Genomic DNA, 7,813 nt, shown 5'->3' with positions numbered 1-7,813 from the left:
GCGCAAGAAAAACGGGAAAAGAGAGATGCCAGAGAAGCGGCCAGAGAAGGCGCGAGACAGTGCGCAGATATTCTCTTATACGTTCCAGTCTAGGCTTTAACCCTTTGACACGGCTCTCGAGCGGGCCCTTTCGCTGCAGCCCCGTAGAGGGGCGGGGGGGACAAGATGCTCTCGGCTTCATTGAATAATTATCTCGGGCTTACCTGTTCTCCCCTGTCAGGTTTCGGCTTTGGCCCTTTACTCTGACCCAAAAACCAGTTTTTCCGTTCTGCACATCTCCTAACTCGTTTCCCAACCGTCAGTTTGCTTGGCTTGGAGCTCAGAAAAGGCGGAAAGCAGCTGCGCAACCCGCTTACCCGCAGCCTGAACGAACTGAGCCAGTTAAACCAACGGATGCATTATTTGGGGAAGAATCGGGGATACACCTATGCATATAGTCATGTTACCTTCGAGCTGGGACCCTTGACCCAGAGCACCCAACTCTGGGTCGGTGCTTCGAGTCTCTTCGTCTGCTTCGATAATGATTTTTTAATTATCTTTCGGAACGCGGTACAGCATCTGTGGGCCTTGATGTGCCAGCAAGGCAGTTAGTAAATATTGCCAGTCATAAAGTTCTCACAGCTAAGCCTGACCTACGGAGGAACATTTTATTGGTACAAGGTGCAGCTGCCACGAGGGCGGAAGTATAATTTCCCAGTGTTTCACTCTCTGGCATTTTCTTTGCAGAACTGGGCGAAAGAGGGAAACTTCAGGGTAAGGATGGAAAATCAAAGCGCCTGCGCTCGTCTGCAGGGACGTTTCGAAGAGAGACCCAGAAAATGTACAAATATAACGAGACGCCCTCAACATTTTTTTTGCCACTCTCTCCCAAAACCACCCACTTTCAAACAACCCGTGTTGGCAAATAAACGAAGCGTTTCGGGGGAAGTTCGCTTTGACCCCGTCTGAGGAGAAGCTCCTTCTATGCTTCCGCCTCGCCTCCCAGTGCACTCCATGTACCCGCAAAAATTTGACTTAAGCCCTCTGATTTATGCATTATATTTGCATCGATTTTTACCTTCAATAAATCTCCAAATACTGGAAGACATCGAGGATAAGCTCCGCTCCCGTCAGCAGAAATCACAATTCACTGGACCGTTAATAGTTGTGGCACTATATGTACGGCTAATCCCGGAGCAGCCCTTAATGCTTGCCCCATCCAGAAGGGTGAATGACATGACGAGTTTTTTATGCTTTTCCTAGTTCCCAGAAGCTTCACGCTTCCGTCAAGTGCACGGCGGTAAGGTGGGTCAGGTGGTGTTCGGAGTCTACCGTCGGAATTATTTCAACCCGAAGGATGTTTTTGCGCAAACTGTGGCTTCTTGCCTTTTGCCTCCGTGCATTGGCCATAATTCGTAATCAGCCCAGTATTAATAACTGGGCTTAATACTAAGCGGTAGAGTAGATCCTCGCCACAGTTTCAACCGAGTGGGTGCGTTCTTGCTTTTTATATTTTGGTTGGCATGAGCACTTCTACTTGACAGTTCAAGGTGTTCATGTGGCCATAAAAACAATCAAATATTTAACACAAATTTTAACTTAATGTTCGGGTCATAAAAATGTATGAGTGCAAAAATGCCGCCTGTGGTCTCCCAGGGATAGAAGGTGTCGCATCATTAACCCGAAATTACGCAAAGGATAACGAGCAGCCTGATGGCCTGGCCGCAGCGTACCAGTGTTTGTATTTCGTCCTGTAGGAGGCAGAGTTTGTGTCTGTGTGTATACAATGCATGCCTGCGTCTCCTCATCCAGTTAGTGCTGCTTTTAGCTTGCGGCACACAAATAAAATATTATCGCTGAAGACCAGGACCGAGCTTTGAGGCGTTATATTTTATTTATAAATTTGTTAGTCACTTTTGATGTCGACCAGGAACTCACTTAACTTTTTTTCTGTTTGCGAGTCCAATTCTGACTATTTAGGCTGGTGAGCCTTCTATCTACTTTTGTTTCGGAGTCATATGATTTTCAGCGTTCTTTGCTATTGTACATGTAACTTTCTAATGGTGCTACGGGTCTATCTTGACTACATAATATTACATTCCTTTGAATGGGGACCACTAGAGGTCTCCATGTTTGGATTATCTTTCATTTTTCAAGCCTTTCATTTTCGTTCTGGAAAAAAATTCACGATTTCAACGTTTAGTACTTCTACTTCTACGTTTACTTCTACTGCTCGGGACATCTGTATACCTGTGGAATTACAGTAAGACCGGTCTTATTTCCAAAAAATTTCCAACAAATTAATTAAAAGTGTCCAAATACGATTGTGATTAGGATGTTGGGGAAGGTTTCAGGAGAAGACGTCGACTTTGAGTCTCTCTTCCGCAACCATGACGAGGATTATGCCTCTGCGGATCGCAATCTGGATTTGGCGCTGCAGCGAGTCAAGGAGCGCCAAGAACAGGAGGCCCTGTACTTCAAGCTCTATGGCCGCGTCGAAGTGCAGGAGTGGCTTCTGAAAGATTCCGTTCGAAATAAGGCGTATCGCGAAGCCATAATTGGCAACGAATTGTTCCAGGAGAAGGTTTGTTTGACGTGACTGGGATAAAATAACGCCATTAAATATTTGAATCCCTCAGACTGTGTTGGATGTAGGATGCGGCACTGGTATGTTTTCGATTTTTGCTGCCAAAGCAGGGGCTAGCCGAGTAATTGCTGTGGATGGGGCCAGCATAACCGAGTACGCACGAAGAATAATTCAAGACAACGGCTTTAGTAGCGTTATTACCGTCGTTCAGGCAAAAGTGGAAGAAGTAGAACTACCGGACTCTATCCAAAAGGTCGACATTATTCTATGCGATTGGATGGGGTAGGTTGATATCACATAAAAAAGATTTGAGTATGCTGTTTTGCATTTCATTCGTTTCCTCCAATCCATTTTCCACAGGCAATGCCTATTTTCCGAAAATATGCTGGAGTCATTGATATTCGCGCGAGACAAGTGGCTTGGAGAAGGGGGATATATTTTTCCAGACACCGCCCAACTGTATCTCGCGGCCAGCGAAGGCGACGAACCGGATTTCGGGTTCTGGGACGACGTGCACGGCTTCGACCTGGGAGCTGTCGGGCGAAGATTCAAGGAGAAAGCGGCAGTAGAGCACGTGCACCCCAGCCAAGTGGTGAGCAAGCCGTGCTTGCTCCAGTCACTAGATCTCTACACCATGCGTCACCAGGCTGCTGGCATCCGCTCCTTTTACGAGCTTAAGGTCACTCGGACTGGCAAGGTTCGATCCCTGTTCGTCTACTTCGACGTGGGATTCAGCAAGAGCCCGCAAAGCGTTAGCTTCAGCACTTCCCCGAGCGCTCCCTGGACGCACTGGAACCAAACTGTGTTTTATCTGGAGGAACCATTGCCCGTGCGGGCCGGCGAGTCCATCAAGGGAGTGTTTGCTATGCAGCCCAGTGCCGACAACCTCTTTCAACTCAAGTTTGACATTTACCTGGACTTTGAGGGGAAGGAGAAGTCGATCAAAAGCAAGCAGTCTTTCGTTCTGACGAACACTCTGACCCTGTGTTGATAATGCTATTTAAAGTCTTACTAAAGGTAAAGAGTACATACATATGTACATAAAAATATTGTTGTTAGGGGTCCAACCAAAAAATAAAACTTTAGCCAGAAAAGATACTAACCCTAACACAAAACCTGTCCCTGAATTAATTCATAGATTTCCCACCATATACCCCAGAGTGTGGTCTTGTCAACTTGATATTAAAGCAAAGTCGGACTGGCCAAATCGTATCCAATGCAGGTTACCCTACTACCAGGACAACTATATATGTGTATGTATATTTCGCATCCGCACATTTAGCAATATCTAATGCTTTGTGCAAGCGCATTCGGGAGGCAAATTGTTTCCTGACCAGGCTTGACTTAGCACTGTTTCTGTCTGTAAGCGCAGTGGTTTCAGTTATGCATTTGCTCTTCCATATTAACTGCCAAGTTTAATTTAATTTAATGTTGAACATACGTGACATCTGATAAGGTCATCCAAATAAGTGAAGCCCTTAACAATCTCTGTTGCAGCAGTTAAAAATCCAGATTGAACCTCTTTGAAGAAACTCATAATATTGATTTAATATATGCAATGGAAATGGTGTTTTTCATTTTCTGAAGTCTGAGGTAATTTACTGTAACAAATTTATTTGGAGCATTTTTTTCCGGAGTCCCTGGATGTTCAGGTTCAGTCCTGGCCCCGGACTTGAGTGTGTGTGGCCAATATGTGTATTTGTCGCCTTGCCTTTTGGAGGAAAATTGTCCTGTTATTTTCATCACTTCGGGCTATGTAATCTAAGCATGGCCTAAACACACAAAAAATGCAAAAAATTCCACGACAGACCAACACGCTGCAGTTAACTACCCACTTGGCACTTGACATTGGCATGGGTATGTGAAAAAGCTGCAAGCGAGACATGTCATCCTAATTTTCCAAGTGTATTAGGTCGAAAACATCTTGTCGCAGAAGCCAAATCGCGTTGCTCCTCCTGCCGTGTCAGAGGGCCTCCTTGAGCCCATCCTTGTGGTGTCCTGACCCAATGTTTATTAGCGCTGCCTACTTTTCGGCCATAAAAAAAGGCGGCAAAACAAACAAAAGTTTGGATGACGCTGCCGTGCTTGCATTGGGCGGCCTGTTTTGTGTCCTGTGGCTCCGTTTCCCAGTCTCCACTGTTCGCTCCGCATGCGGCTGTTGTTGCCTTTAGGTCACCGTGTCAGTTCTGCTGCAGCGCCAACTGCACCTCGCAGCTTGCAGCCCCAGGTTTTGTCCGAAGCACCCAGTTCCTTTTGCCGTATATCCATTTTATAGTGCCTCCACAGTCTCTGCCATATTTGTGGATTTTTGCGCAGCGAAAACTGGCAATTAAGGGATCTGAAAATTAATGTAGGGTCCTTCGTCCTGCTACTGTACATTCACCACTTTATAAGGATAAGAAAAAGGCAAACCTCAGAATCTCATTTTAAGGAAGTACATTATTTATGAATGTGGAGTAAAATAAAGTAAGAAAAAATACTTTTACTTTCTTCCGCGCCTGATATCCTGCTTTATGAGAATATATCAATTCAAAGATATATTCCTTTTGCGGCTGCTGCGGTCCTGTCTCCATCTAAAAGCAACGCACTCCTAATTTAATGAGTGGTTGATTTTAATCCACTTACACGATTTACTGTGGTCATTCCATCGCATATCCTGTGTCTCCCGGGCAGAATTTTGGGAGGGTCTGAGGTCCAGGGAAGCCCTTGCCTCTGGCGGGTTTGTCGAGAGGGTCCTAACCGGCTATATTGTAATCATTAGTTAGGCGCAGAATATTTTTTTGAAGACTTCGCCAGTTCAGAAATCAGAAACTAATATAATGTAAGTAAATATTGATGGCCTTTTGCGTAGGGAGATTTAAAGTGCAGAAATTTATTTTATTTAGCATTTAGCCACTGATTGTGAGAATGTCGCACTTGGCATTCCTTTTCACCCTCAATGCTAAGATGAGAACGGGAAGGAAACAGACAGCGGAAGGTGTCAGCGCCTGTCAGTGACACAGGAGGAGCTCAGGTGATGCTACGAAATTGGGAGGCGAACCGGTCGCCCCCAAAAACATATTTATCAAAACACTCGTGTCATAGCGACAGAAAAATGGGGAAAACACGCAGTAAGGGGATGTGGCTAGGTGCTGATTGCATTGCCATGCCCAAATCGAATCGAGACCGGCTTCAAGCGCTCCAGATTTTGTCTTCCAACAGCCCCCACCCGATTTCATTTGTCACTTTAGCCTCGTCCAAAGCAAATATTGGGGGAATCCTTGCAATTTCTTTCCAAGCCAACAATTTTTGCCAACAAAAGGCAGTTTGCGGCCCAAACAAGCCATCTAAAACCTAAACCAAGCAAAGACGCTGAAGGCTGACATGAACAGAAGGAAATTGTAGAAGAAGCGTTATAATCCAAAGTATCAACTTTTAATTCCATTTTGGGAAATTCTCTGTCATGGGTCAATAAAAGTACCGTTGTCCAAATGCTTAACTATGTGCGTTGGCTTTTCGAATGATCTTTTTTGTCCGAATGTGAATTCTCTACTCTTAGTATTTATTTTAAATTGTAGCGTTGTTCTAGCGTAAAATAGCAAGAAATGTAAAACCATAATCATCAATTGTCGAAGCGTTTGGGTGCCTTCCTTTAAAGCTGAGCCACTCCTTAATTTATCAAAAAATCTGTCGCTTAACTATATATTGAATATTAAACAATGTTTGGCCGGGAAAAAAATTCGATCCTGAAAATAATTATGCTGGTGCTGGCGTGGGGTTGGAACTCTTAGGGCATGATACAGAAAGTTTCCCCGGAAATGGGCACGATTCCAGACAAAACTACGGACATGGGGCCTATCAAAATGCCACTTGCACCCACGACTACGGTTTAGCTTCTCCTCGGGAGTTACTGCCTCCGAATATACTATTTCATTTGCATTTTGTATAAGTCATATTGCTACGTGACCCACATGCAGGACTAACCAGAGAGTGTTCGACTTTTTTCCCAATTCCGCAAAGCAAACGAGTTCAAACGTAGTCGAAAGGTCATTCGGGCAGTGGTGGGGTGCAAAAGCGAGGCTGGGCGTCCAGCGGGTTGGTCACGAAGACTACGGCTATTGTGCAAAGACAAGCAAAAATTTGTATAAATTTTCATTAAATTACATCAAATCAAGCTGCAAGCACTTGAAAACTACCAGACACGTGTTACTGGTAGGAGCCTCTGGGTGGAAAGTTAGGATCGAGTCGAACTTGTGCACAGAACAAGATTGGACTTTCGGATACTGGTATAAACACGGTACAAAATAAGTAACAAATAAGTTAAAGTAACATTAAAAGAGGTATGCAATTTTGATGAAATTGGTATATTTTTGATGAAACATAAGTTAAAGCGTCTTTAAGTTATGGTCCAGTGTCCAAATCTCTGTTAATAATTAAAAAATGCATTAAATTCGATTGGTTGGGCAAACTTTTATGTATATTAAAAGCATATTTATGTAAATTCACTCTAGTTAATACACAGTACTCCAGCCAAGTCGGACTTCATTCCATCGACTCGACAATTCCGGTTTACAGTGTTTGTTTTTATGTGACTCACATATCTGGGTCCCGACTTCGGCTGCGACATCCCCACAAATTCAAATCTTACTCTATCGATTCTGGTTGTAGGTCGGCGTGAAAAAGGGTAGAGGTCGACATTAGAGCAAGACAAAGTCACATTTGGTTTCTAGGCCCTAGGTCTTAAAGTTTGTAAGGAGTGTCCGGACGGAGTTCCAAACCTGAGCGCATTAGACGTTTTGACTTTCCGCCCTATAAACGACCCTTTTCAAGAAGTAGTTCATGTGGCAGCAAAGCAAGTAAAAATGCGCAAAAAAATGAGGAGAGTAAGAAAAAAGCCGGAAGCAATATGCATTTCCGCTGCCAAAGAAAAGCAAGCGCTTTTGGGAGAAGGGAAAGGACATAAGGGAGTAGTGTAGTGTAAGGAAATATGGGAGTAGTGTAAACAAGGTGCCGCAGGTAGCAGAAGCTAGAGAAAGCCTGGTCTTCGATGATATCCACGAAAATATGCGTGACAAATTTTTACTTGATTTCGTTTTTAATTTTCCTGAATTTCCTTCTAAATTCGTTGCTGCCGATCCCTGGCAATGGTTTAACTAGAGACCATGTCAGGCTTTAAAATTTATTAAAATAGATTAGCACGATATGAGCTACATAGGTAGCTGCTTAGCCGGAAACCGGATAACTCATTCTTAATATGATAAATGGCCC

The 7,813-nt window shown here is 44.1% G+C and overlaps 1 protein-coding gene across 2 annotated transcripts; it reads left to right on the top strand.

The window, feature by feature from the left end:
- The first annotated feature begins 2,095 nt into the window (after positions 1-2,095).
- Art2 (Arginine methyltransferase 2) lies at positions 2,096-3,664 on the top strand. 2 transcript variants are annotated; one of them, XM_017249885.3, is made up of 4 exons: positions 2,096-2,242; positions 2,314-2,563; positions 2,619-2,848; positions 2,927-3,664. In XM_017249885.3, the coding sequence occupies exons 1-4, from the start codon at positions 2,109-2,111 to the stop codon at positions 3,555-3,557; spliced, it is 1,245 nt and encodes a 414-aa protein (XP_017105374.3). In that variant the 5' UTR covers positions 2,096-2,108; the 3' UTR covers positions 3,558-3,664. The 2 variants fall into 2 exon arrangements, with proteins under 2 accessions (XP_017105374.3, XP_017105376.3); XM_017249887.3 differs by having other exon boundaries at positions 2,139-2,563.
- The last annotated feature ends 4,149 nt before the right edge of the window (positions 3,665-7,813 follow it).

This window comes from Drosophila bipectinata, chromosome 2L (genome assembly GCF_030179905.1).
Source record: "Drosophila bipectinata strain 14024-0381.07 chromosome 2L, DbipHiC1v2, whole genome shotgun sequence".
NCBI classification, from domain to species: Eukaryota; Metazoa; Arthropoda; class Insecta; order Diptera; family Drosophilidae; genus Drosophila; species Drosophila bipectinata.
The sequence above is the reverse complement of the archived record's forward strand: the minus strand, read 5'-3'. Positions and strand labels throughout refer to the sequence as shown.

What these genes read in the sequence shown, in the direction of transcription:
- Art2 (XM_017249885.3), top strand. Translation starts at nt 2,109, where the DNA reads ATGTTTGGATTATCTTTCATTTTTCAAGCCTTTCATTTTCGTTCTGGA. An exon ending in TGTATACCTGTGGAATTACA is followed by an intron (nt 2,243 to 2,313) that starts GTAAGACCGGTC and finishes GATTGTGATTAG; the next exon opens with GATGTTGGGGAAGGTTTCAG. An exon ending in ATTCTATGCGATTGGATGGG is followed by an intron (nt 2,849 to 2,926) that starts GTAGGTTGATAT and finishes CATTTTCCACAG; the next exon opens with GCAATGCCTATTTTCCGAAA.